Source organism: Rhinopithecus roxellana, chromosome 5 (assembly GCF_007565055.1).
Source record: "Rhinopithecus roxellana isolate Shanxi Qingling chromosome 5, ASM756505v1, whole genome shotgun sequence".
In the NCBI taxonomy this organism is placed as follows: Eukaryota; Metazoa; Chordata; class Mammalia; order Primates; family Cercopithecidae; genus Rhinopithecus; species Rhinopithecus roxellana.
In genome coordinates, this window is record NC_044553.1 from 62,251,495 (window position 1) to 62,279,378 (window position 27,884).

Consider the following 27,884-nt stretch of genomic DNA (forward strand, 5'->3'; position numbering starts at 1 on the left):
CTTTTTCAGTTCTATGGGTTGAAATAGAGTTCAGATCTGGGAGATCAAGGCAGATAGAATTCATAGGGCACCCAATGGGGAAGAGATGCACAGAGAAAGAACTGCAGAGATCTGCATAGGGTCTCCATTGAGTACCCAGCAGAATACCGGCCAGCACATGCATGGGAGACAACTACCTGAGACCAGTGGAAAAAAACGTCCAAGAGAATTAGAAGGAGCACTGCCCACTTGATGCTCACATGGGAACAGGAATCCTGCCTTTTCCCAGCAGTCAAAGTTGAAAAACTCATAATTCATGGATTATTAGGTAAAGTTCTCAGGAAGATATTGCTTCAGTAGTGGAAGATAATTAGCTGGAAAACAGATGCAAGAACCAATATGGGAGAAAGATTAAACTGTTGAAAACCTAGTATTATTTATTGGAGTGAGGAGAGAGAAAATATATCTTTTCCTCAAGCTTTGTTCAAAAACGTTACTATACCCAAATGAGAAAAATTAAATTTAAAATAATTGAAGGAAACGTTGGAAAACACTGTATTAAGGCCTCCTAGTAAGAAAGATTGTTATCTTTGATACTAAATATTAAACTATAAAAGAAAAGACTAGTAATTTGACTACATTAAAATTTTAACTATCTGCATACAAAATAACCATAGGTAACACAAAGAAGCAAGCCATATATAGAAGACATTTGTCAAGACAGGTTGCACTAGATTATTTTGAAGAACCTGTAATAAATGCCCATAAATCACGTAGAAAATAGTGAAAGCTCCATAGAAGAACAGGGAATTCAGAAAAGAAGGAACTCATTTGACTAATAAGTATATAAAAAGATGATACCCCTCACTAGTAATCAAATAAATGCAAATTAAAGCATTTACACCCATCAGGTTGACAAACAAAATTTAAGTTTGAAAATACCAAGGCTGTCAAGGAAGTGGTGAAACAGGGACTCTCAGAAACCACTCTTGAGAGTCAAATCACCAAGTTATAACACTTCAGAAACCAGTTTGGAGGCCAGGCGCGGTGGTTCACACCTGTAATCCCAGCACTTTGGGAGGTCGAGGTGGGCGGATCACGAGGTCAGGAGATCGAGACCATGCTGGCTAACACGGTGAAACCGCGTCTCTACTAAAAAATACAAAGTAATTAGCCTGGTGTGGTGGCGCCTAAAGTTCCAGCTACTCGGGAGGCTGAGACTGGAGAATGGCGTAAACCCAGGAGGCGGAGCTTGCAGTGAGCCAGGATGGCCCCACTGCACCTGCACTCCAGCCTGAGCGACAGAGCCAGACTTGATCACACATACCAAAAAAAAAAAAAGTTTGGGAGTCTTTAGTAAAATTTAAACTCTGCATACAACATAACCCACCTATTCTAATCCTAATTCTAACTTGATGCACACTTGGATTTTAGTGCAAATGTGCTACCAGAAAGGGGTCCCGATCCAGACCCCTAAGACAGGGTTCTTGGATCTTGCACAAGAAATAATTCAGGGTGAGTTCATAGAATAAAGTGAAAGCAAGTTTATTAAATAAAGTAAAGAAATAAAAGAATGGCTACTCCATAGACAGAGCAGCCCTGAGGACTGCTGGTTGCCCGTTTTTATGGTTATTTCTTGAGTGTATGCTAAACAAGGGGTGGATTATTCATGCCTTCCTTTTTAGATCATATAGGGTAACTTCCTGATGTTGCCATGGCATTTGTAACCTGTCATGGTCCAGTGTGAGCACAGCAGTGAGGACGACCAGAGGTCACTCTCGTAGCTGTCTTGGTTTTGGTGGGTTTTGGCCATCTTCTTTATTTCAAACTGTTTTATCAGCAAGGTCTTTATGACCTGTCTCTTGTACTGACCTCCTATCTCATCCTGTGACTTAGAATGCCTAACTGTCTGAGAATGCAGCCCAGTAAGTCTCAGCCTCATTTTACCTATCCCCCATTCAAGATGGAGTTGCTCTCGTTCAAACACCTCTGATAGATGGGGTCACCATCACAAGCCATTTACACAAGTCATCTGCTTACTCCAGGGAATTAGATCATTTGGAATGTATTGTTCTGACGCAAATGCAGAGATTTAGGTCTCCATGGGGGAAAGTCCTGTGACTTACCACACTGGCCTATAACCAAATTATTTGAAAACAGTATTTATTTTTAAGAAACAAAGAGATGCATTATTGCAGACATTTAATATTTAGAACAATTTCTGGAACATGGTAAATACTCAAAATATTTGTTGAATGAGTGAATTTGAACATCCAACAATTCACAGCTATTTTACTTATTTTCAGACATGTATTTCTGAGTCTCATTAAGCAGTTCAGTTTAATTAACACACAGCCAATTGTAATTGTTAACCTTAATTGTTAATTGATAGTGATTTTACACTCACCTTCAAGCCAAGATTCACAGGTAAAGATGTTTCTGGTAAATGATAATTCTAGGTGTGCTCTCTGAGCTCAGACAGGAGGTGTTTTTCTTACAATGCATGTTTTCTCTATAACCTCCACATCTGTGTTGCCACAACCCTAGCCACTTCTTGTCTGTGTAGTGATTTTCCTGTTGGCTCCAGAAGCAGTTGGGCATTTCAAGCAGAGTCTGGGGTTGGACATGCCTCTCCCCAACCCATCTTCATCATTTCTCTCTCAGTGGCTTCAATAACTGCAGAGAAATACACTGCTGTGTCCCCCAACCATCACAGAGAAGTATGAGAGTTCCAGTTACCCCACATCCTAGCCAATACTTAGAATTATTAGTCTTTTTAATTTTCACCATTTTAGTGAGTATGTAGTGTATGTCATGCTTTTAATTTACATTTGCCTGATGACCAGTGATATGACCATCTTTTCATGTACTCATTTGCCACTTACATATCTTCTTTTGTGAAGTGTTTATTCAGATCTTTTGACCACTTGTATCTTTTTTTCTTTTTATTATTAAGGTGTAGGACTTCTTTACATATCCTGAAAACAAGTCTTTTGTCAGATATAGGCATCAAGAATATGAGAATATTTCTCCCAGTCTAAAGCTTGTCTTTTCATTTCATTAATGAAAGAGCAGAAGTTTTTAATTTTGATAAAGTCCAAGACATGATTTTTTCCTTATTATGGTTTATGATTTCAGTGTCATATCTATGAAATTTTTATTACCCAAAAGTTGTGAAGAACTTCCCTAATGTTTTCTTCTAGGTCTACAGCTTTTCCTTTACCTTTAGATCTATGACCCATTTTGACTTTATTTTGGTGTACAATGTGAGATAAAGGTAATGGTTTATTTTTCTATATGTAAGTATACCGAATTGTTTGAGTGCCACTTGTCAAAACTTTTTTTTATTAACTCTTCCTTATTTGAGTAACAATGACACTTGGAAATACACATAGGTAAAATTTAATTTTTAGCAAGATCAATAATTCAACCAGTAACTATATTCAGCTACTGCACATTAAAATGTATGGGAGGATTTTATGACAAATGCTATTTATGATGGGCTTTGAAGACTGCCTGAGAACTAATAGTTATGTACCTTCAGGCTTCTGAATGTTGTAGATTCTCTAGTCAGTTCCTAAGGTGAAAAATTTTCAGCTCATTATAAGAAAGTAAAGCTGCTCAGACTAGTGCATTCATTTCTAATAACCAACTAAGAAGAATCTGGTAAACTTACCCTTCTCCCCCTCACTGCCAACATCTGCCCAGTTGCTTATATTGATGCCAAGCATTGGCAACGAAACATTGTTTGTTAAAAATACAAATACATGCTGGGAAAGACCTACCTGTAGATAGAGTCCTGCATATGTCTATTGTGTTTACTTACAATGATCACATCATATGTTCCATTTTCTAATTTGGAAAATATGCTTATCAAATACATAACAGGTGTCTCCATGATCTATTGTTGCAGGTATCTCCATGGCCTGCTAAAATCCAGGCTATGGCTGGAGTGCCTACGCAGCAACATCTGTTTAAGCAGGAATCTTCAGTAGTTATATAACTCAATATCAAAGAACATTTTCACTGATTGACTGGCTTCAATGTGCTGAGGTACTGGCAGCTGAGAATTATTTGCTTACTTACTATTAAGCTTCCACTTTGTTTCTTTTCCTCAAACGAATACCTTAATATAGGAATGATACATGACCAAGCTGCACCATCAGAAAACAGAGATCTCCAGGCTAGCAGCAGTAAATAGTGCTTAAATACTGGCATTGGGCATCTGGTAGACATGGTTCAAATCTAACTTTTGTGCTGGCTATGTCAGTGGCCCTCATTATGAATATTTTATATAGTGCCAGTAATAGTTTCATCATCATAATAAAGAAATCTTCTCAGATATTGCTGTGAAAATTAAGTAACAATGTTTTGTAAAAATTGTAACCCCATACTTGACATATAGTTAGTACTAAACAAATGTTAATAATTCCTAGTTTCAGATAGAAACCAATTTTCATTCTTTGAAACAAATACATAGCAATGTGAAGACAGAAATACAAAAAAGAGGTTTGTTTTATTTTTATCTATTTGATTTGTCATTTTAGGAGCAAGAAGGGTTTCTGATGTGCGACCAGTAAGGGCTTCAAGTCAGGAGCTGTATTTTACACAGCATGTAGTGAGATGCCTGGTGCACAGAATATGCCCAACAAATTATTTGTTGATAGATGCATGTAGTCTAGAATAACATTACATACTATAATAAAGTTTCATACTTTTTTATCGTATTACAATACAGGATACACAACATCCAACTGAAGCAGAATGTCTCATCTCCTAACAGATTTAGAAAACAACAACATAGTGAGATACAATCCAGTTAATAAAAATAAAAGTTGCTGGATAGGAAGCATACAGCAGAGAAGAGAGATTTCTACCTCAAGACACTCACATCTATAATAAAAAAAGACAGACCAGCTGGGACAGGAACGTGTAAAATCATGAGAAGTACAGGATGGACCAGGCTCATCAAATTTCATGATGGTTAGACACAGCCTCCCGACAGAACTTTAGGAAGACCAGCTTAGAATACAGGGAAAGAAACCCATTTCACAGGGGAGCTCATTAGACATGGAAACCGTCTCCTCAAAAAGTAGTACAGCTTGGCAATATGAAGAGCTATGAAAACAAAATTGGAAAAGCGCAATGGTGGAGACCAAAAACAGGTCTTTATTTATAAAAAGAACATTCCTGACCTTCCACCATCTTTATCTTAGTATTAGTTTTAGACACAGTGACTCCATTGTCTAGATGAGCCATAGATCATAGTTTTCTGGTAATAGAATGCTGAGATAACAATAAACATAGCTCCTGCTTTCATGGAACACAAACTCATCTAATAATAACTAATAGGAAGGTGTTTTGAGAACTTACATAAAGAAATTTTATCTATTTGAAAACTGGGTGAAGTGTCAAAGAAGGTTTTTCCAAGTGACAATTGAATTGGGATCTCAGGGAAAGAAAGAGGGAAATTCCAGGCAGGGAAAATGGTATTTTGGAAGACTCCAAGGCAAGGGATCTCTGGCACTTTCAAGGAAATAAAAACTGACCTATGGCATGGAAGCAAAAAAGAATGAAAAGGGCATTGCCGTGAAAATTAACTAGAGAAGAAATAGGGAGCAAACCATGGAGGGGAGTTGGTAAGGATTTTGGTCTTTGTTAAACACAATAGGAAGGCTTAAGAGTCTTTTAAGCAGGGAGATGATAGGATTAAATTCACATTATTTTAATTATCTTGGCAAGCTAACATATTAAATAGATCAGAAATGCAAACGCTAAAGTAGATACAAGCATAACAATTAGGAGGCTACTGCATTCCTCCAGGTAGTGGTGACAGTGGAAAACAGACAAATAGGAGATATTTTAAGAGGTAAAAATGATCAACAGAATTTGTATTTCTCTTTTTTCTTTTCACACTTGTCAACCTAACTTAATTCTCATCTTTCTCTTTTGCTCAAGTGGTGACTTAACTAATTTCCTGTTTCTTGGGTTGGTTCAACTTAAATCAACTAAATAGTTCAATTTAAATGACTAGAAAATCTTATTTATTAAAACCAGAAGAGTTGAGAGGAAAATAAGGAAAGCAAACAGTTGCTCGATATTTACTTAAATGTAGTTATTCTTTCTATTTTACCACAGCATGTTCAAGATTCTTAGCTTAAGTTTTAGACTCTGAGGTAGAAGCACATTTCCATGCATAGGATATTTTTCAGTTGGAACAACTGACAAGACATGCCAGGATTTTCATAAATCCTTGTGGTTCCACGTGAACAATGGTGTCACCTGTGCAAACAAATAAAATGAAAGATTGTTTTGCCTTAAAAAATATTTTGTATGGTAATCATATTTTAATCAGAGACCTCCAATAAACTCATAATCTCTAAATTTTGGATCAGCTTTCCTAAAAAACAAAAACATCTGTTTCCTCTGCAATGGTGCTTATGAGAACAATGAATAAATTATGGTGTATCAAAGAAAAGAAAGAAATCTTTCCAGTAAGAAGGACCCATGGTTGAGTTAAAACAGTACCCTAAAGAGATCAGACTTCTTTTCCATACAGAGAAGCACACTAATATTAATCTATGCATTAATAATATATAAATAATTAATAATTAATCTATGCATTAGTAATAATGCATAGATTATTTTATTAAACCATGTAAAAGAACTGGCTCTAAACTAAGATTTTTTACCAAACCAAAAGTCATCAGGAATAGACTCAAACCCCAAAATCAAGAATCCAGACCCCCACCCACAGCACTCAAAAATTTGGAGACCCAAAAATTTCGGTTTTTAAGGATAATTTGGTGGGCAGGGGGCTAGGGATTGACAAACGCTGATTGGTTGGGTTGGGGATGACATCACAGGGGGTCGAAGATGTCTTCTTGTGCTGAGTCAGTTCCTGGATGGGATCACAAAACCAGTTGAGCCAGTTTACCAGTCCAGGCGGCACCAGCTGGTCCAGCAGGATTTAGAGTCTGAAAAATACCTTGAACACCAATCTTAGGTCCTATGATAGAGTTGATGTCTATAGGAGCAAGTGGGGAGGTTACTAATGTTGCAACCTCTGTCTGCGTAACTCCTGAGCCATAATTTCTAATCTTATGGCTAATTTGTTAGTTTTACAAAGGCGGTTTTGGTCCCCCAACCAAGGAAGGGGTTGTTTGGGGAAGGGCCATTATCATCTTTGCTTTAAGATTAAACTATAAACTAAATTTCTCCCCAAAGTCAGCTTGGCCTACACCTGGGAACGAACAGGACAGCTTGGAGGTTAGAAGCAAGATGGAGTCAGCTATGTCAGATTTCTCTTACCGTCATAATTTTGCCAAGGCGACTCATGCTCTCCTAGATAACTGCATTACTTCCTCCCCGACTTTCTTCACATACTTATTCAATAAGAACTACCATGACTGGTAGTTCAAAATTCCAACTGGAGACAGCTCCACCTCCACATTTCCCATCTCCATTACCCTGGTCTACTTTTCCCATAATACCAACTGTCTTCTAACATACTATATTATTTATCACATTTTTTTGTTCACTCTGTTTTTTCAATAAAATATAAGCTCCAGGAGAGCAAAAACTTTTGTCTATTTTATTCATTGATGCATCCCTCTTGTATATAACAGTGTCTGGCACATAGCAGGTACTCAGTAATATTTGTTAATGTCTCTAGTTTGTGAAATACAGATCATTTACATATTTACATACCAACTTATTTCAAATAGATTTTGAGGTGATTAGTAAAAAGATTATTGAAATAGGACATGAAAAAGAGATATATAATGCTCAGAGCAGAAAATGTGAGTTTTAACTTCCTGAAAGAAATGAAGGAACCAATTATAAACAAGTGTCTGTTGAATTTCTAGTGCACTGGTGTACCTGCCACCACCACAGTAGTTGCATTATATATATTTTTATAATTTTATGTATTCTTAACAATAATCCTATGAGGTACTTCTATTACTAGCATTTCACAGAAGAGGAATTTGGTACTCAGAGATCTAGAAACACTTCCCCAAGACAACACAGCCCAGTCATTGACTGGGTCAGGATTTTCTACCGACATGTTGCACTCCCATGCCCATATTTTTGAATGCTGTACTGTCAATTGTAATTTATACCCCCCATTTATTACAAAGGGAAAGGCATCCCAACTCCTGTGAGAGAAAATTATTTACTCCATTCTAAATTCTCTTACATTTAATCATTTCTTAGGTCTGTCCTCATCTCTGGTCCTGAGCTGTTGAACAATCCCTCATCCTTCTCTCAGCCCCGTGCTCTGACATAACTCTCATCCATATTCAAATTATCTGAATCTTTTCTGGTTCATTGCCAGAAATGGGAGGAAAACTCCTCCCAAACAATAATTATGTGATAATAATATTCCATCTCTTCTCAATTTCAGGGAGTTTATGAACCTTCAAGATGTCCAACTATGGTTAGCAATCTCTGCGTTGCATTCTCCTTCTCTCTGACTATCAAATCCCAGATGCCAGTGACTCAGAGCCCATGATTTTCTTATTCCTAGCTGCCTCTATTTTATTAATGGTGATTAAAAGAAGGGACTTCCTGTCCTCATATTCTATTTTTCTAGGTGTATTGTTTACTTCCCCTACTATCCTACATATATTCTCTCTGCACCTCTTCCTATACTCAGACACAAACAACTTCATGATCATATCATTTTGACAGTGACTGATGTGGCCCAAAGTAGACAGAAATATCAGCCCTAGACTCAAACAGAGTTAGTCAAAACTCACAGATTCTGCCATGTTAGTAACAGAACATGTCATGGCCTATGGGATCTATCTCTCTTGGCAATAATCTAAAAACAGATCAAGAAACAAGGTAATACATGGATGACAGAAATTGATAGAAATGGCAATGCAGGCAATAATAACGGAGAAGTCCTCAACTCAGAACCCATGCCTAACATGAGAAGGTGTAAGTTCTCTTTCTTAAAAGCTGTACAATGCAGGCATGGTGGTGTGTGCTTGTAATTCCAGCTACTCAGGAGGCTGAGGTAGGAGGATCACTTAAACCCAGGAGTTGTGGGCTGCAGTGAGCAATGACTGTGCTATTGCACTCCAGCCTCCAGCCTGGGTGACAGAGCATGACCCTGTCTCTTAAGAAACAAACCAAAAGAAGACTTGTGTATTGACCTACTCACTGATTCCACATACACGGTAAACAAGGGCTCTAAATTTATCTCTGCAATGCCATGACTTATGACATGTTTCCCAATATAGCATGGTTAGCCATTCATAAGTAGAGCAATTTTTTAAAAGGTCAATTTTTTTATCGTTATCATCATCATCATTATTCAGTGTTCAGTTTGGGAAGGGTCTCAAAAATGTTTGGATTAATTTTTCATCTAGAAGAATCCAGGTTTTAATGCTTAAGTGTAATGTGTTTAACCCCATAAATTTATCACGCTGTTCTAGGCTAGTCACAAAAACTAAGCAAAATTAATGTATTTTTTAAAAGCAAATCCTCCCTCCTTTCTCTGAGGAATTCTTCAGAGCATTTGTTTGTTTTGAAAAATGCCCTTTCCAGTAACGCCCCTCATTCTGTCAGGAGCCGTGATCAGCCTTTAAGAGACAGCACAGCCATGAGCTCTGATTGTAAGAGTTAGCGGAGTTTGGGTGCAGGAAGCAGCTGCCAGGGCACTACTGTGTGTCTAGAGCACAGAGGTAGGTAGCTGAGTCTGCAGGCTGGGAGGCTGTGATATGAAACAAACTCTGTTTAAGGGTGGTATCAAAGGTGACCTTCAGTCTTTCTTTCCATTTTTCTTTCTCATTTTCACGTATGAGTAGCAAGAAAACAGGGCCTCTTCCTGGATCTTGTCGGTACCACTGTAAGTATGATGGAGAATAGTTTGTATAGTTGCAGGTCAGGGTGGCCGTTTTGCCCTCCTGAATGTTCAGGGCCTCGGAATTCTGTTCTATCTTTTGGTTCTTCACCCCTAGGCAGAAACACAACACCAAAAGTAGGAGGGTTAGTCACTATACTGACACTCTTGAGTCTATTTCCTTCCCACAGTCCCAGATATAACCAAAGATGAGGGAAAAAATGGATCCTAGCCCTTCCCCTTAATTCTGTGCACTGCAGCCCTGGATCTCTCTGTCCCCATCATCAGGAAATTTCCAACTCACAATCCACTTGAAGCCACAAAATCAGCAAAACACCTCCCAGGAATGGCTCCATTCGTCTCCCCAGATGTGGCCTGAAATGGAGACCCAGCCTTCTCAGCCAAAAAGCCATTCCGTTTAGTTTGGTAGGTTTTACTGGGGTTCTTCTGTCCCTAAAAGGAAGCTCTGGCCTTCCTATCCAGCCAATCAATGGCAAGCCTGTTCAGCCCCTTACACATACTGGCCTAATCCAGCTACACAGTGAACTTCAAATCAGAGAACGGCTCTGAGGGGATAGGAAATACTGCCCTCTTGTGTTCAGAAGGTTGTTATAATAATGGAACGTGCTCCAGGTCAGGGCTTCTAAAACCTAATACGTATGCAAATCACCTGGCGATTTTGTTAAGATGTGGATTCTGTTTCATTAGGTCTGAGGTGGGGCTGGATATTCCATACTTTTAACAAATTTACTGGTAATGCTGATACAGCTGGTTCTCAGACCACAATTGTAAGTAACAAGTCCAGAAGAAGGCTGATTGAGTCTCATTACATAACATGGAATTGGCAATATTAATTCTGGATACAGGTCAAATGAACAAGTTTTCCAAGTTCTCCATTTCATTGCCCAATTGAACTACTCTGTCATTCCTGCCACAGTTGCAGATATCATGTGCTCTAGATAATGTAAAACACAGGAAATGTATGGCTAAATTCTAGGAAACTTTCCCAGATCTAGGGAGTAGGCCTCCCCACAGTTAAAAAAAAAAAAAAAAAAAAAAGTATTGCTTTGACTTCAAAAGGCCTTTTTTCTTTATCTTGTTGGACTATAATAAGTAGACATTCAGTTTAAATTCAGCGAGAGCTCAAACAACTGAAGGGTTTTTTTCCCCCTAGAATGCCCTCTGAAGGAGTGTTTAAAATTATTTTTAAAATACAACAGCCCTCTGACTATCTATATCAGAAATTCTTTCTTTTCTACTTTTAATGCCAGATGAATGTATTGTAGTCACTTCCTCAAATACATTTATGCCATTGCTTGGAGAGATCAACGACAGCTGAACAGATGGATGGACGGATAGAAGAAAGAGAGTGGGCTAGAGTGTAGCAGGAAATCAAGTTGGAAGGAGAAGTCAGGACTAGAAAACAAAAGATTTGGAATGCCAGGATTCATTTTTAGGTTATTTATTAGCAAACAAGGAACTTTTGAGGCTTTTGAGGAGGTAATATTATGAAAATGGAAGTCCATATACTGCACATTCTATTCTATTAACATTCTGTTAATTAGGCTGCTTATCCACAAAAATAATTTGGAGAAGTATGTTGATAGACATTGTGAAAGATAGTTAAGAGTTTGTGTTCCAGCCTCAAACAAATCTGGCTTTGAAACTCTTCCATTTAATCTCTGAGAGAGCTTGAGCAAGCTACTTAATGTCTCTAAGTATGAATTTCCTTATCGGTAAACTGTGGATATCACTAGAATGCATTGGCTAATGTATATAAAATGCTTTATATAATGCATCAGACACAGCAAGAACTGGATAAATGTGAACTATTAATATAAGAAAAGGAATCCAATAGCGGCTGCAAAACCAGTCAGGAAGTTATTGCTGCTTTCTCACTGTGAAGTATAGGTGACTGAACCAGGGCCCTTGAACTTCAGAGCTAAGAGGAATTTTTTTAAATTTACAGAAAATGGTGGGTTGGAAAGACTTTTAATCAACTAAGGCATATTTTGGAAAATTTATAAAAATAGAATGAAAAGAGAAAATCACTACTTAGCTTATCAAGCAAAGATATGCATTATCAATATCTCAGTGGGTTTTTTTCCCCAACATTTTCACTGTTCAGATTTTTGCTAAGTGGCAATGATATCTTGATTCTTTTTAATTATTACTATTCAATAATCATCATAGATTATATTTGTAAACACCACTTATTTGCTGCATAATATTCCATTAGGGTCATTAAGCCTTTCCCTTAAAGATGAGACATTTTGGTTTTCCATTTTGGGGTAGTATACATAACTTTCCAAATACCTTTGTACATAATTATTATATGCATTTAGAATTTTCCTAAAGATAGATTCTCTACAGAAAATTATTACAATAAAGAAAATGAATATTTTTTAGATTATTGTCATGTTTTTAAATTACTTTCTAAAACAGCTTACAAGTTAACTCTCCCACCAGAGAGGTATGTTTCACTGCATTTTTTCCAAATTATCTCTTTTCAATTTGCTATTGCTATAATTTCCTAAAAGTTTTTTTTTTCCAAGCACTGCATACAAATAGAAGTATTTCTCTCTCTTCTTTTAAATTTCTGGTCCTTTTTTTTATTATACTTTAAGTTCTAGGGTACACGTGCACAACATGCAGGTTTGTTACATAGGTATATTTGTGCCATGTTGATTTGCTGTACCCATCAACTTGTCATTTACATTAGGTATTTCTCCTAATGCTGTCCCTCCCCCAGAGCCCCAGCCCCCAAAAGGCCCCAGTGTGTGATGTTCCCCGCCCTGTGTCCATGTGTTCTTGTTGTTCAGCTCCCACCTATGAGTGAGAACATGCAGTGTTTGCTTTTCTTTCCTTGTGATAATTTGCTGAGAATGATGGTTTCCAGCCTCATCCATGTCATTGCAAAGGACATGAACTCATCCTTTTTTATGGCTCCGTATTATTCCATGGTGTATATGTGCCAGATTTTCTTAACCCAGTCTATCATTGATGGGCATTTGGGTTGGTTCCAAGTATTTGCCATTGTGAATAGTGCTGCAATAAACATACATGTGCATGTGTCTTTATAGTAGCATGATTTATAATCCTTTGGGTACATACCCAGAAATGGGATCGCTGGGTCAAATGGTATTTCTAGTTCTAGATCCTTGAGGAATTGCCACACTGTCTTCCACAATGGTTGAACTAATTTGCACTCCCACCAACAGTGTAAAAACGTAACTATTTCTCCACATCCTCTCCAGCGTCTGTTGTATCCTGACCTTTTAATGATCGCCATTCTAACTGGCGTAAGATGGTATCTCATTGTGGTTTTGATTTGCATTTCTCTGATGACCGGTGATGATGAGCACTTTTTCATGTGTCTGTTGGCTGTGTAAATGTCTTCTTTTGAGAAGTGTCTGTTCATATCCTTTGCCCATTTTTTGATGGGGTGTTGTTTTCTTCTTGTAAATTTGTTTAAGTTCCTTGTAGATTCTGGATATTAGACCTTTGTCAGATGGATAGATTGCAAAATTTTTCTCCCGTTCTGTAGGTTGCCTGTTCGTTCTGGTGATAGCTTCTTTTGCTGTGCAGAAGCTCTTTAGTTTAATTAGATCCCAATTGTCAATTTTGGCTTTTGTTGGCATTGCTTTTGGTGTTTTAGTCATGAAGTCTTGTCGTATGTCAACACATAGGACATGTCTATGTCCTGAAAGGTATTGCCTAGGTTTTCTTCTAGGGCTTTTTTGGTGTTAGGCCTTACATTTAAGTCTTTAATCCATCCTGAGTTAATTTCTGTACACGGTGTAAGGCAGGGATTCAGTTTCAGCTTTCTATGCATGGCTAGCCAGTTTTCCCAGTGCCATTTATTAAATAGGGAATCCTTTCCCCATTGCTTGGTTTTGTCAGGTTTGTCAAAGATCAGATGGTTGTACATGTCTGGTGTTATTTCTGAGGCCTCTGTTCTGTTCCATTGCTCTATATATCTGTTTTGGTACCAGTAACATGCTGTTTTAGTTACTGTAGCCTTGTAGTATGGTTTGAAGTCAGGTAGCATGATGCCTCCAGCTTTGTTCTTTTTGCTTAGGATTGTCTTGGCTATGAGGGCTCTTATTTGGTTCCATATGAACTTTAAAGTAGTTTTTTTCAATTCTGTGAAGAAAGTCGTAGTAACTTGATGGGGAGGGGATAGCATTGAATCTGTAAATTATGTTGGGCAGTATAGCCATTTTCACAATATTGATTCTTCCTATCCATGAGCATGGAATGTTCTTCCATTTGTTTGTGTCCTCTTTTATTTCATTGAGCAGTGGTTTGTAGTTCTCTTTGAAGAGGTCCTTCACATCCCTTGTAAGTTGGATTCCTAGGTATTTTATTCTCTTTGTAGTAATTGTGAATGGGGTTCACTCATGATTTGGCTCTCTGTTTGTCTATTATTGGTGTATAGGAGTGCTTGTGATTTTTGCACATTGGTTTTGTATCCTGAGATTGCTGAAGTTGCTTATTAGCTTAAGGAGATTTTGAGCTGAGACGATGGGATTTTCTAAATATACAATTATGTCATCTGCAAACAGAGACAATTTGACTTCCTCTTTTCCTATTTGAATACTCTTTATTTCTTTCTCTTGCCTGATTGCCCTAGCCAGAACTTCCAACACTACGTTGAATAGGAGTGGTGAGAGAGGGCATCCTTGTCTTCTGCTGGTTTTCAAAGAGAATGCTTCCAGTTTTTTGCCCATTCAGTATGATATTGGCTGTGGGTTTGTCATAAATAGCTCTTATCATTTTGAGATACGCTCCATCAATACCTAGTTTATTAAAAATTTTTAGCATGAAGGGCTGTTGAATTTTGTTGAAGGCCCTTTCTGCATCTATTGAGATAATCATGTTTTTTGTCGTTGGTTCTGTTTATCTGATGGGTTATGTTTATTGATTTGTGTATGTTGAACCAGTCTTACATCCCTGGAATGAAGCCGACTTGATCGTGGTGGATAAGCTTTTTGATGTGCTGCTGGATTTGGTTTGCCAGTGTTTTATTGAGGATCTTGGCAGCAATTTTCCTCAGGGATATTGGCCTGAAATTCTCTTTTTTGTTGTGTCTCTACCAGGCTTTTGTATCAGGAAGATGCTAGACTCATAAAATAGGTAGGGAGGATTCCCTCTTTTTCTATTGATTGAAATAGTTTCAGAAGGAATGGTACCATCCCTTTTTGTACCTCTGGTGGAATTCGGCTGTTAATACATCTGGTCCTGGTCTGTTTTTGGTTGGTAGGCTATTAATTATTGCCTCAATTTCAGAACCTCTTATTGGTCTATTCGGAGATTCAACTTCTTCTTGGTTTAGTGTTGGGAGGGTGGATGTGTCCAGGAATTTATCCATTTCTTCTAGATTTTCTAGTTGATTTGCATAGAGGTGTTTATAGAATTCTCTGATGGTAGTTTGTATTTCTGTGGGATCAGTGGTGACATCCCCTTTATCATTTTTATTGCACCTATTTGATTCCTCTCTCTTTTCTTCTTTATTACACTTGCTAGCCATCTATCAATTTTGTTGATCTTTTCAAAAAACGAGCTCCTGGATTCATTGACTTTTTGAAGGGTTTTTCATGTCTGTATCTCCTTCAGTTCTGCTCTGATCTTTGTTATTTCTTGCCTTCTGCTAACTTTTGAATTTGTTTGCTGTTGCTTTTCTAGTTCTTTTAATTGTGATGTTAGGGAGTCAATTTTAAATCTTTCCTGCTTTCTCTTGTGGGCATTTAGTGCTATAAATTTTCCTTCTACACACTGCTTTAAATGTGTCCCAGAGATTCTGGTACATTGTGTCTTCGTTCTCACCGGTTTCAAAGAACATCTTTACTTCTGCCTTCATTTTGTTATGTACCCAGTAGTCATTCAGGAGCAGGATGTTCAGTTTCCATGTAGATGTGCGGTTTTGAGTGCGTTTCTTAATCCTGAGTTCTAATTTGATTGTGCTGTGGTCTGAGAGACAGTTTGTTGTGATTTCTGTTCTTCTACATTTGTCGAGGAGTGTTTTACTACCAATTATGTCATCAATTTTGGAATAATTGTGATGTGGTGCTGAGAAGAATGTCTATTCTGTTGATTTAGGGTGTAGAATTCTGTAGGTGTCTATGAGGTCTGCTTGGTTCAGAGCTGAGATCAAGTCCTGGATATCCTTGTTAACTTTCTGTCTCATTGATCTGTCTAATGTTGACAGTGGGGTGTTAAAGTCTCCCAATATTATTGTGTGGGAGTCTAAGTCTCCTTTTAGGTCTCTAAGGACTTGTTTTATGAATCTGGGTGCTCCTGTATTGGGTGCATATATATTTAGGATAGTTAGCTCTTCTTGTTGCATTGATCCCTTTACCATCATGTAGTGGCCTTCTTTACCTCTTTTGATCTTTGTTGGTTTAAAGTCTGTTATATCAGAGACTAGGATTGCAACCCCTGCTTTTTTTTTTTTTTTTTTTCTTTCCATATGCTTGGTAAATATTCCTCCATCCCTTTATTTTGAGTCTATGTGCATCTTTGCACGTGAGATGGGTCTTCTGAATACAGTACACCAATGGGTCTTGACTCTTTATCCAATTTGCCAGTCTGTGTCTGTTAATTGAGGAATTTAGCCCATTTACATTTAAGGCTAATATTGGTATGTTTGAATTTGATCCTGTCATTATGATGTTAGCTGGTTATTTTGCCCATTAATTGATGGAGTTTCTTCATAGTGTCGATGGTCTTTACCATTTGGCATGTTTTTGCAGTGGCTAGTATCAGTTGTTCCTTTCCATGTTTATTGCTTCCTTCAGGAACTCTTGTAAGGCAGGCCTGATGGCGACAAAATCTCTCAGAATTTGCTTGTCTGTAAAGGATTTTATTTCTCCTTCATTTATAAAGATTAGTTTGGCTGGATATGAGATTCTGGGTTGAAAATTCTTTTCTTTGAGAATGTTGAGGCCAGGCGTGGTGGCTCAAACCTGTAATCCCAGCACTTTGGGAGGCCGAGACGTGCGGATCACAAGGTCAGGAGATCGAGACCATCCTGGCTAATACGGTGAAACCCCGTCTCTACTAAAGAATACAAAAAACTAGCCGGGCGACGAGGCGGGCGCCTGTAGTCCCAGCTACTTGGGAGGCAGAGGCAGGAGAATGGCTTGAACCTGGGAGGCGGATGGCGTGAACCTGGGAGGCGGAGCTTGCAGTGAGCTGAGATCCAGCCACCGCACTCCAGCCTGGGCGACAGAGCCAGACTCCGTCTCAAAAAAAAAAAAAAAAAAAAAAATGTTGAATATTGGACCCCACTCTCTTCTGGCTTGTAGGGTTTCTGCAGAGAGATCTGCAGTTAGTCTGATGGGCTGTTCTTTGTGCATAACCCAGCCTTTCTCTCTGGCTGCCCTTAATATTTTTTCCTTCATTTCAACCTTGGTGAATCTCATGATTATGTGTCTTGGGGTTGCTCTTCTCGAGGAGGATCTTTGTGGTGTTCTCAGTATTTCCTTAATTAGAATGTTGGCCTGTCTTCCTGGGTTGTGGAAGTTCTCCTAGATAATATCCTGAAGAGTTTTCCAACTTGGTTCCATTTTTCCTGTCACTTTCAGGTACTCCAATCAAATGTAGATTTGGTCTTTTCACATAGTCCCATATTTCTTGGAGGCTTTGTTTGTTCCTTTTCGTTCTTTTTTCTCTAATTTTGTCTTCTCACTTTATTTCATTAGGTTGATCTTCAATCTCTGATATCCTTTCTTCTGCTTGATTGATTTGGCTGTTGATACTTGTGTATGCTTCACAAAGTTCTCATTCTGTGTTTCTCAGCTCCATCAGGTCATTTTGTTCTTCTCTAAACTGGTTATTCTATTTAGCAATTCACCTAACCTGTTTTCAAGGTTCTTAGCTTCCTTGCATTGGATTATAACGTATCCCTTTAGCCCAGAGAAGTTTGTTATTACCCACCTTCCGAAGCCTACTTCTGTCAATTCGTAAAACTCATTCTCTGTTGAGTTTTGTTGCCTTACTGGCAAGGAGTTGTGATCCTTTGGAGGAGAAGAGGTGTTCTGGTTTTTTGAATTTCAGACAGTTTGTGCTGGTTTCTCCCCATCTTCATGGATTTATTTACCTTTGGTCTTTGATATTAGTGACTTTCAGATGGGGGTCTCTGAGTGGACATCCTTTTTGTTGATGTTGATGCTATTCCCTTCTGTTCATTAGTTTTCCTTCTGACAGGCAGGCTTCTCTGCTCCAGGTCTGCTGGAGTTTGCTGGAGGTCCATGCCAGACCCTGTTTGCCTGAGTATCACCAGCAGAGGCTGCAGAACAGCAAAGATTGCTGCCTGTTCCTTCCTCTGGAAGCTTCGTCCCAGAGGGGCACCCATCATATGCCAGCCAGAGCTGTATGAAGTGTCTGTTGGCCCCTACTGGGAGGTGTCTCCCAGTCAGGAGACACGGGATTCAGGGACCCACTTGAGGAGACAGTCTGACCCTTAGCAGAGTTCGAACGCTGTGCTGGGAGATCCACTGCTCTCTTCAGAGCTATCGGGCAGGGACACTTAAGTCTGCTGACACTGCCCACACATCCACCCCTTCCCCGTGTGCTCTGTCCCAGGGAGATGGAGGTTTTATCTCTAAGACCCTGACTGGGGCTGCTGCTTTTTTTTTCAGAGATGCCCTGCCCAGAGAGGAGGAATCTAGAGAGGCAGTCTGGCCACAGCAGCCTTACTAGGCTGTGGAGGGCTCTGCCCAGTTTGAACTTCCCAGTGGCTTTGTTTACACTGTGAGGCTAAAACAGCCTACCCAAACCTCAGCAATGGCAGACGCCCCTCTCCCCACCAAGCTCAAGTGTCCATGGTTGACCTCAGACTGCTGTGCTTGCAGCAAGAATTTCAAGCCAGTGAATCTCAGCTTGTTGGGCTCTGTGGGGGTGGGACCTGCTAAGCCAGACCTTTTGGCTCCCTGGTTTCAGCCCCCTTTCCAGGGGAGTGAATGGTTCTGCCTTGCTGGCATTTCAGGCACCACTGGGGTATGAAAAAAAAATTCTGCAGCTAGCCCAGTGTCTGCCCAAACAGCTGCCCAGTTTTGTGCTTGAAACCCAGGCTCTGATGGCATAGGCACCGGAGGGAAGCCCCCAGTCTGTGGGTTGTGAAGACCGTGGGAAAAGCACAGTATCCGGGCTTGAGTGCACCGTTCCTCACGGCACAGTCCCTCACAGTTGTCTTGGTTAGGGAAGGGAATTCCCCGACCCCTTCCACTTCCCAGGTGAGGCAACGCCCTGCGCTGCTTTGACTCACCCTCTATGAGCTGCACCCACTATCTGATCAGTCCCAGGGAGATGAACCAGGTACCCCAGTTGGAAATGCAGAAATCACCCGCCTTCTGCCTCAATCTTGCTAAGAGCTCCAGACCAGAGCTGTTCCTATTCGGCCATCTTGCCAAGTCTATATCAAAAAACTTATTTTTAAAAAGACAGATATTGGCCAGGTGAAGTGGCTCACACCTGTAATCCAAACACTTTGGGAAGCTGAAGCAGGTGAATCACTTGATTCAAGACCAGCCTGGCCAACATGGTGAAACCCTGTCTCTACCAAAAATACAAAATTAGCAAGGCATGGTGGCAGGCACCTGTAATCCCAGCTACTCAGGAGACTGAGGCAGGGGAATCGCTTGGACCCAGGAGGCGGAGGTTGCAGTGAGCCAAGATGACACCACTACACTGCAGCCTGGGAAACAGAGCAAATCTCCATCTCAAAATAAATAAGTAAACAAATAAAATAAAAAGACATATTCTAGTTTTGGACGTGTTCAATTTAGTGTGCATCACGATACCAGAAAAAGTGAAACACAAAGCCAGAAATAAGGGAAAGTTACATTCTGTTTGTTTTTAGCTAGCTATATCCATATTGAAGATGAACTCTGCTAATATGTCAGTACCCATTTGGTATTAAATAATGATGAGTACATGCCAGGATCATGCTAGGTGCTTCACATGCATTATTTCAAATATATTGATGGATCTGTGTACTCAATGCATTTTACCTAGCCCCTTTCCTTAAATGTCCATTGGTAAAACATTAAAAACAGTGAAATACACACAAGTGCTGGATACAAGGAGTGACACAAGTCATAGCCCTAAAAACTGAGCAACTTTTTAAAGATATTATAAAGAAGGTAGACTTGAAGGATAGTCTAATCAACCCATATGAGCCTACATGATAAAAGCTCACCTGAGAAGCTCTAGGGACAGATGAGCAACTGGACTAACACTTATAAAGCAGTGACAGAGCTCCTGGGGAGTAGAAAGAGATCAAAGAGTAAAATAATAAAGGGTAATCTGATCATGAATTATATGAGGAAGAATGGGCTTCCACTTTGATGATGAGGAGGAGGAGGATGATAATGATGATAATGAGTACAAAGTGAAAAACTAAATACTAATTGTCTCTATAAGGAATTTCAGAAAGTAAACATCTGTTTTTAAACAAAATTTTTAACCTTAGAAACAAACTGTGGCTTGTCTGCATGCCATTAGAAGAATACCAAATAGCATCATTGTCATTTTTAAGGAACCAAACCATTGATCTTAGGTCACCAAACTACTCTCCCTGTTAGAATGGTACAGTCATACAAAGAGATGGTAATATAAAACCAATTGAGGCACATAAGAGGATAACTATGGAACTCTCCAGCAAGTTCTCCAAGTGGGCTCTCAATATGTGCGATGTACCTTTCTTACTAGCAAAAGACATCCTGGCTTCTGGCTTGGCAAAAAATTGCAAATCAACCCTGACCTCCTTATCTGCTCCTGGAAGGTTTAATAAATCCCAATATCATCAGTGCTGAAAGAAACCTTAGCATACAATGTTAGAAACATAAGACTTTCTCTTTAAAATGCTGTGAAAAATAGAAAAAATATGGGATGAATGAAAACATTCAGCACCTCAAGGAGGAAGAAAGAACAAGAGGAAAAGAGCACAAGTGGTTGAAGAAATAAATTATTTCTAGAACAGAAGAAAAAATAAATTTCTAGAAAATTTTAAACTTCCTACATGTAAGAAACTATGTAAAGGGTAACACCTGAGTTCAGAAAAATATTGTCTTTCACCACAAGTATATGGGATGACTATAGGAGAAATAAAATGCTGACTTATACAATTACTCATAAATCATTAAAAATTCCTTTTTATAAGTTTGGGGAAATGTTAAACATTCAGGTTAGAATATAATATTAAATTAAAATGCAAGTCTGTGTGATCCTAATTTTTTTTCCCTCGCTGCCTCTTTGATCAGGTCTTTATTCAAAAGAAGCTGTTCAAAATGATTTGACCTTTGTAGAATAATCAAATGTAAGAGTTTATGCAGCAGGTTTCTTTTCCTCTGTAGTAGGTTTCTTTTCTGTTGGCTTCATTTCAGCTGCTGGTTTCTTGGTAGCTGCTGCCTTTTTTCCCACCAGAGGCTTCTTCTGCTTCTTAACACCAACAACAGCCTTCTTTCCTTTCTTACCTACCACAGGCTTCTTGCCTACCATCCCCTTCTCATTTGATTTGGCTTCTAGTGCAGCTGCTGCTGGATGCTGCTGTATTCCCCAGGAGCTTGTGATTCCTGGCCTGGCGAAGAATGGTGTTGCAGCGCATGGTCTTTGCCTGTGGGTTTAGCTTCAACGTGATTCTCAGATTTTTCAGTGGGTTCTTTAGGACTCTGCGATGAATCTTCTTGCATGGTGCTCAAAGGGCACTCTGGATCTCTGGGCTTTTTAAGATTCTGCTAAGGTCTGTGTTGATCATCTTGTGCATGGGAAGATTATAGTTACTCTTGAGGGAAGCAACTTTATGCCAAGTGCCATATAATTCATCTAACTTCCGGAAAGCACTTTCAGTCCAAATGCAGAAACGTCCCATATGCCCACCAGGAGCAAGTTTCAAAATGTTCGGTTTGCTTATATTAAGCATCGTAATTCCAGGGATGTTTCTGAAGGCCTTGATGATACCATTATCCTCATTATAGATGATGCAGGGGCCTCTGCGCTGGATATGGTGATGGTTTCTCGTTTTGCCCTTGCCAGCTCTCATTTGCTGAGAGGCATAGACCGTTTCAATATCATTCCAGGCTTTAAGTTTCTTAAAAAGCAAAATAGCTTCCTTGGTCTTCTTGTAGCCTTCAACTTTATCTTCGACTACCAAAGGAAGTTCAGGAGCTTCCTCAATACGATGACCCTTAGACATGACCAGTGTTGGTAAGGCTGAGGCGGCCAGGGCAGAAGAGATAGCATACCGTTTTTGGGGTTGTATTCACTCTCCTATGCCAATGGCGCCAGGTTTTGGTTGGTGCAAACATTCGACCTCCATGACACATATTTCCAAAAGCTCCCTGGCCAGAATGGTGAGTCCCACCACCTCGAACTCTGGGAATTCGAGCCACAGCTCTGCCAGTACCCCAAGACTCAACACTGGTTTGATGACCTGCTAATTCACTGACAGCATGGAGCTGTCTGTTGTTTTTGTGCTAGTAGGTGTGAACAAAGTTCACAATACCTGGTCGAATAGGAGCCTTGAATAAGGCAGACAAAGTGACGTTTTTGCCAGATGATTCCCCCTTTTCAGAGTACACGGATATCAGTGGGCGAGCACACGCCATGGCAGAGAGAGGAGAGAGCCACTGCTCCGCTCACCCCAGCTGCTGCCACAGGAAGAGCGATCCTAATTTTGTTTTAATGAAGAAAGAATACTAAATGTCAGCTATGAATTATCTGTGTGATAGGCTTATAAGACATTTTGATTGCTATTTTATAATTTCCTATTTTTTCCTATACCATGCAGTTAATATATTTATTAGAAAAAGTTAACAAATACTAATATTAAAAGATAAAAGACTCCATCAAGGAGAGGATTCTCTGACACCAAGATGTCCTTGGTAAGGGAGAAATCATTCAGATGACTTTATGGCAGCCATAAAGTCAACCCTAAGACCAGGATTTCAACTAAGAAATCATTAACTCCCAAAAAGAGTTTAATCAAAATGTTCTGAAACTTGTTAAGTCATTTTGAAACTGACTTTTTAGGATGTTTTGTAACATTAAAAATACAAAACAGCAAAATCCCTGACTTAAAGGTAAAGGAAATAGAGTGTGGCTTTAGCCCCAGGCGCAGGTTTAGGTACAGGATACAGGTGCCTGAGAAGCAATGTGTACTTTCTGCACAGAAGTAGATAGCTGAGTCCCCAGTCTGGGTGTCTGCGATGCGCAGAGACAGATGTTTATCCTTCTTATTCAATAGAACAGTGAGTCTTTGGTCTTGTTTCAGGTCCGTATTTGAAAGAATATATGTCAGCAACTGGAGACCTGCTCCAGGTTCTTGCTTATACCAATATAAGTAGGTGGAGGAACTGTCCGTGTAAGTGCAGTTTATAACGGAGATGTCTCCCTCTCGGACACTCAGGAAAAGACTCTGCTCCACGTCCTCTCCTCTACTCATACCTGTGCAAAAGGAAAAATCAGACAAAATCATCAGGTCATCATTCTCTAGAGTTTGCTTTTTTATTTTTTTCACTGTAGTAACTTCAGGCATTCTGGAAAAGACCAGATGAGTCTCCTCCTCAGACTTCTAATGATTATTTATTAAACACTCTGTTCCTCAAAAGCTCTCAACTCACAGTCCAGCTGCAACCACAAAAACAGGAACAAAGATCCAGTAAGTGTCTTCATTGTTCTCCCCACCGGAACCTGCAATCTCCAGCCAAGAGAACTATATTTTCAAGTATCTCTTCCTTTCCTCCAAAGCACTGTGGTTTCTTAAACGGTCCACAGAGGCATCTGTTTCTGTCCTCAGCCTACTCACAGAAGTCAACCAAAAGGATCCTTTCATACATTCTACATGAGCAGAGAAGCTCTGCCATCTTGTGGTCAGATCCCCAAACGCTAAACCAATTATCCTGTATCTGTGGGAGATTGTGGCACATAAAACAGCAGAAGGCCAAATAAAGTAAATTCCAAGCGTACCTCCAGTCAGAAATTATGTGGATTAGCAGACAGAAAAAGTGCAAACGTAGGTTTCGGAATTCCATTTTATCTTCTCAGCACACTACTGAGTCATTTTAAATATACTTGAAGAAGTTAGAGGTTTTTCATGTTTATTAAAGACAGTATATTTGAAATTAAGAAAATGCCATGATTCAGTCTACAAAGCTACTGAGGAGTAAAACCTTTCCTCCTTATCCCTCTACTACTTTTTGAATTGGCCAGAAAATCAATCAGCCAAGTCAACCATCCTGTTTCAGCACTCACAGAGGCAAAACTCTTTGTGAAGGTAACACTTAAGCACAAAAATTGGAGTAAGACAGGTTCACTAGATATATCGGATGCATGCTATTTCAGGCTCTGCTCCTCCAAGCCTGGCCTTGTTCCTGTTCTTGCCATTCCCAGGAAATTGACAGTGCCAAAGGTCAAAATATGAGTGTTGTTTTCTTCAAAATGACTAAATTATAAAATAAAAGATAAAAGGAGGGAGAAAGGCTTCCGTGAGTTGATAATATCTGTCTAATGAAAGGGAAGAGTTTAGCTTATAGACTGCGATGGAAAATCTGACACACACTCTGAAATCTTTTCCTCTGGAAGAACAGATCATCTGAAATTATAGATATGTGGCTTACTTATTGCAACGTATTGACATAAAAGAGGAAACATCTCAGGAAACATCAGGCTACAGATCGAGATAATGTAAACAAGTGTACATCTTTTCCAAGTGTACTCTTATTCCTATTGTCAGAATGAGTGGCTTGTCCTCAGATGTGATCACTGAATAATGATCTGTAGTAGAATTTCCCTGCCCTTACCTTGGGCACTGCTAACTCAGATTTCAGACCCAAAAACTTTTCCCTCAATTTTATTGTCTATTGCTAAAATCATTGTTTAGATATTCCCCTGTGATAAAGCCCTTCAGTACTTTAAATTCTCTATCCAAGCCCTACATCATCTATTTTAATTTCTTCGGTCTTTCTGATTCATTCCTGTAAGAATAAATATAAGTAAGCATAAAACCAGTGCCTGTTAGTAGCATAATATATGTAGGAAACTGACAATGGCAAATTTACTCTCCGTCCAGGGAAACTTGGTCTGACTGTTTTTCACAAGTTGAAGTCTCTTCCCTATGCTTTGACTTAGTAGGTCTCCAGGCAATGTAGAAAATTAATCTAATTCCTCGTCTACATGGCATAACCAATATATCTCGAGTGGGATTATGCAGAATCCTAAAATACAAAGACATGTACATGTTACAAAATGTATGTATATTTATATACATTAAATGTATTTATTTAAAGTTTTCCTTTAAATTTTTTTATTCTTTTACTCATTCATCATAACATATAATTCCCAGATCCTTTATCATATTCCTTAGTTGCCTTTTCCTTGAACTTTTCTTAACACTTTAGGTCAATATCTGTCCTTCGGATATATAGCATGCAGAGTTGAAAATACGAGTCTTTAGGTGGTCTGCTTCTGTTCCACCTATTTACTATAACACTACTCACACTTATGACCTGGAAAAATTTCTACTCCTATGATTTTTTTCATAAAATATTGCCTTATTGTCAAAAACATGGCATGGAATAGCTCTATTTTCTAGTACTGACATGGATTTCAATATGCATAAGCAATGTTCATTTTGCTCCCAATTTATTTACTTTTTCTTTTCCCTTGGTCATTTTTTCTTTCAGTCTGTATGTGATGCACAATATGTTTATAAGTACAGGATAATTTGTATAATTTGTTTTTAATAATATGAAATAGAAAGTACATCTGAGTGATAAGGCTAGTTATAAACAGTTCTTGGCCTACTCTTACTAATGTCAGAGAGTGCATTACTGATTTCCTTGTAGTATGAGAGTGGCTGACTCTAGGTCTCCTATTCTTTTCAAAATTCTGAACATGTATTGTCTGGTTGGCATAGATCAATGGTCATATACATGGTTAGGGACCAGATAGTGTATGCCCATGCATACACTGTGGGACAGTGTCTCCCCGCTGGCACACAAATGTAAGACCATAATAACTTGGCACACAGTATTCAGTGAATGTCTTTTCGGTTAAATTGGATCCCAGAATTTCAGAGCTATTAGGACCCTTAGGATTCTGTAGTTCATAGTTTTTCAATATTGGCACTATTAACATTTGCACAAAATAATTCTTGGTTGGAAGCTCTCTTGTCCATTTTAGGATGTTTAGAGCATCTCTGAACTCTCTCCACTAAATGCCAGTTTCAACTCTCTGTATGACAATAGAAAATATCTCCAGATATTCCAAAATATCCCTTGAAGGACAAAATTGCTCCCATATGAGAACCACTGTTCTAGCTCAATCTCATTCACAAATAAAATACTGAATCTAAGGTAAGTTTAGAGTCTCAACAAAATAAAACAATTAACTAGTTAAAAAAAAAAAAAAAACCCTAGAACTTGAAAAAAATATTTTCCCCACCTCCCTTCATCATTCTGTTTACTTCATCACTTCAGGACCGCATTGCTGAACAAAAAGGTACAAATTCAGGAACTGTGCTAAAATGCAAATCCTGAATCACTAGGACTGGAGTTTGTCCTAAGACTCTGCATTTCTAACAAATTCCAAAGTGATGCTGATGCTGATGATTCAATGTGGATGACTACAGATGGGGCCGGACTGCCCGCCTATTTTCTGTTTTGTGTTGAGTTAGAATTAATTTTTCATTAAATGTTCTGTTCAACTCACCTTAGAAGCAACCTGAGCCTAGAATTTTCTGTGAAATTTTATGGGGTTGTTTGTTTGTTTTGAGATGGAGTTTCTCTCTTGTTGCCCAGGCTGGAGTGCAATGGCACAATCTCAGCTCACCCGCAACCTCCACGCGACTCTCCTGCCTCAGCCTCCCAAGTAGTTGGGATTACAGGCATGCGCCACCACCCCCGGCTAATTTTGTATTTTTACTGGAAACGGGGTTTCTCCATGTTGATCAGGCTGGTCTCAAACTCCCTCAAACTTAGGTGATCCACCCACCTTGGTCTCCCAAAGTGCCGGGATTACAGGCGTGAGCCACCGCACCCAGGCTATATTTTACCATTTTTTAGTTCAAAATATCTTCTAACTTTTCTTGCAATTTCTTCTTTTATCCATGGGCGACTTAGAAGTATGATGCTTAATTTGCAAATATTTGGGGATTTTCTACTGTATACCTTGTAACTGACTTCCAAATTAATTATATTGTGGTAAGAAAACTGTAGGATTCTAATCCTTTCAAATCTATCGGGACTGTTCTACATCTAAAAATATGGTATGTTCGATGAATGTTCTAAGTGTTCTGGAAAAGAATGTATATAATGCGCTTGGTGGATATAGTGCTCTATAAATGTCAATTAGGTCTAGTTGATTGTTCTAACCTTTTATATTTTTACTGACTTTCTGTCTACTTGTTCTATCAATTACTAGAGAAGAGCATTACAGTCTCCAACTCTGATTGCAGGTTTGCCTATTTCTCCTTTAATTCTGTTAATTTTGTTTCATATATTTTATAACTCTGCTGTCAGTACATAAATATTTAGAGAATATTATCTCTTCTTGATCAAGTGACCCTCTGTGTATTATGAAATAATCCTTTTATCTTATAACACCCCTCATTTTGAAATAGTCTTTAGTATTAATAGAGACACCAAGCCTTCTTTCGGTTGCTATGTGCATGGCATAGGCTATTTGCATGGCATAGGCTATTTGCATGGCATAGGCTATTTGCATGGCATAGGCTGTCTCTTACTTTAAACTTGTCTTCGTCTTTACAGCACATTTTTTGTGAATGACATACAATTGTGTCTTTTTGTCTGGTTTGAGAATATGTTCCTTTTGTTTGGAGTGTTTATGCTATGAACATTTAATGTAATTGTTTTTATTTGGTTTACATCTATAATCATAATCCATTTTCTATGTTTTTCTTCTAGTCTTTGTTAATACGCCCATGATTCTCCCTTCTTTTGATTTATTCGAGAATTTTTTATATTCAGTCATTCTATTTCCCCCATTGGCCATTAGCTAAACCTCTTTGCTTTGGTTCTTTAATTGTTTA

At 38.9% G+C, this 27,884-nt stretch overlaps 1 pseudogene and 2 gene segments (V, D, J or C); all 3 read right to left on the reverse strand.

Annotated features, from left to right (window-relative positions):
• Positions 1-27,884, reverse strand: part of LOC104674124 — an 840,972-nt gene that overhangs the window by 790,285 nt on the left and 22,803 nt on the right. The window contains 1 exon segment of the C gene segment in view: positions 2,106-2,109. Within this exon segment, the coding sequence occupies positions 2,106-2,109 (4 nt within the window).
• LOC104656247 lies at positions 9,121-10,286 on the reverse strand. The segment is given in 2 exon segments: positions 9,121-9,946; positions 10,137-10,286. Coding segments are annotated over 2 exon segments (405 nt in total).
• Positions 21,164-22,458, reverse strand: LOC104656248 (annotated as a pseudogene).